The 2,282-nt window shown below is 42.3% G+C and overlaps 1 protein-coding gene across 1 annotated transcript in view; it reads left to right on the forward strand.

The window, feature by feature from the left end:
* ANAPC4 (anaphase promoting complex subunit 4) overlaps positions 1-2,282 on the forward strand; it is a 103,042-nt gene that overhangs the window by 97,383 nt on the left and 3,377 nt on the right. Inside the window, exon 18 of the mRNA XM_007952568.1 lies at positions 2,025-2,222. Within this exon, the coding sequence (XP_007950759.1) occupies positions 2,025-2,222 (198 nt within the window). The remainder of the gene's footprint in view (positions 1-2,024; positions 2,223-2,282) is intronic.

Below are 2,282 nucleotides of genomic sequence, written 5' to 3' on the forward strand. Positions count from 1 at the left end.
GCTTTTTCTATCAAACTCACTGCCGTGGAGTCAGATCTGACTCATAGCAACTTCCCCCTTGGGTTTCCGAGGCGGTATCACTATGGAAATAGATTGTCCAACCTGCCTTCTGAGGAGAGGCTGGTTGGGTTTGAACTGCCAGCCTTCTGGTTAGCAATCAGGTGCCTTAGGCACTATGCCACCAGAGCTCCTGACTGGAGAGCCTCCCAGTGAGAAAAGTCTGTTTTGCTGATTACAGTTTGTTAACTTCTAAAAGCACAATGAAGTTTAAATGGATTCTTCTGAGATTGTGGTTTTTTGTGTACTGTTTGTACCTGAGAGAATTCTCTGAGGCCCAAGACTTTGCTCCTGGCTCTTTTTCAGAGTCAGACCTAGTTTGCACTGTGTCAGAGTCTTAAGATTACTAGAGAGATGCAGTGATGCCAATTTGCTGTCGAATGGAGTGAGAATAAAGGTACAGCAGACTGAGCTCATTTCCTTTGTTTAATCAGGATGGCCAGGGTGTAAGGGAGATTGTCTGGAGGGCCAATGTCCACAGCACTTTCTTGGGCTGAAGAAGTCTTTATCTTTTTCCCCTCACACCTTTATGTCCAAATTGGAAAGGCCTGATCTGACGCTAGTCATGTTTAACCAAGAAGGCATTTCACATTAATTCAACCTTTTAAATGCTCAAGATTTTGCTAGTAGGTAAGTTTGAACAAACTCATTAATCTCCCAGTTTCTCAGTCTGATTTGAAGTCATACCAATCACCTTTATGGAGCTATTAAGAAAATAATCTGACTTTTTCCCAGTACAAAAATCAAGTATACACTGTTGGTACATATATTTTCTTTGGGTACATTAACCCACTGCCATCGAGTTAATTCCAACTCATAGTGACCCACATTGGGTTTCCAAGGTGGTAAATCTTGATGGAAGTAGATTGCCCAATTTTCCTTCCATGGAGCGGTTGGTTAACCTTCTGGTTAACAGTCAAGAGCCTTGAGGACTGTGCCGCTAAAGCTTAGGGTACATTAGAGAGTCCTATTGGATGGATAAGAGAGGGGCTTCTGGAGACCAGGCTGCCGAGGTTGCAGTCGCATTCTTTTGTTCCCTAGGAATGAGACAAGGGCAATTTCCAAACCTCTACCTCAGTTTTCTCATCTGTAAAATGAGGGTGATAATAGTGCCTCCCTCAAAAAGCTGTTGGGAAGAGTAAGTTAGTTCATCTAGACAAACTGGGAATAGTGCCTGGTACATAGTAAGTAGTCAGTGGATGCTAGCACTTGATTATCAGTGGCAGTTTCCTGTATATTGTAGAATTTATCACCTGTGGGGAGCTTAAAACGTTAACATGATTAAGATTCATTTTACCTCACACACCTGGGCTGTGAGATACGTTTATGTCAGGGAGACCTTTGGGGGGTAGGCTTTGGAGACAAACTTTAGGTTTGGTTCTAGACACTTAGTCATTCACACTGGGCAGCTGCCTAACCTCTCTTAAGTTTCCTTGTCTCTCTCTTTTTTTTTTAACCTGTAAATTTGAGAATATGATACTTGCTTTGCAGGAAATGAGAATAGCATGCATAAACAAGAACCGGGCAGAATAGGCCGTCAGTGAATGTTAAATTGTCTGTTAATTTCTACTGACAGAGCAGCCTTTTGAATAGTAAAGAGTTTATTTAGAGAATTTGTTTCTTGCCTCCTGTTTTTGTTTTTAATGTCATACTCCTCCAGAACTATATTGGACGGCTGTTGTCATTTTGTTATGGCAAGGGCTAGAGAAAGATAAACCTTAATTTCATTATATGTCTTACGGTTCCCAAATCTTTCCTTTCTTCTCATAACCAAAGAAGCATACTGTTGGATCTTGCTGGGAGAGGTAGGCTAAAGGATAGTAAGTTGGTAGGGCGAAGCTTTGGATGACTGTGGTTGGTTTTAGGGGGCTGGCCATGGGGGATGGTGATGGACAGAAGGCCATGGGTGTGTTTGCTGAGGATGTGCCAGAGTATAATGAAGTGGTCAGTGGGTGTTCTGCCCTGAGAGGAGCTCTGAGGCTGGGTCTCCCAGCAGATTATTTTCTCCTAATCACTGGTTTGCTATAGCTTTTTTTATTCCCCCCTCCATTTTTCCTTTGAAAACAGAAAGTCCATTGCTGTTTCCTTATTATCCTCGAAAATCACTGCATTTTGTGAAAAGGCGGATGGAGAACATTATTGATCGTTGTTTGCAGAAGCCAGCAGTAAGTTTGAGACAAATGAATGTCTTTGTGTAGGAGTAAGACTGTGTCTGCAACATGCAG

This window comes from Orycteropus afer, unplaced genomic scaffold (assembly GCF_000298275.1).
Source record: "Orycteropus afer afer isolate SDZICR_OR568_19922 unplaced genomic scaffold, OryAfe1.0 scaffold00346, whole genome shotgun sequence".
Lineage (NCBI taxonomy): Eukaryota > Metazoa > Chordata > Mammalia > Tubulidentata > Orycteropodidae > Orycteropus > Orycteropus afer.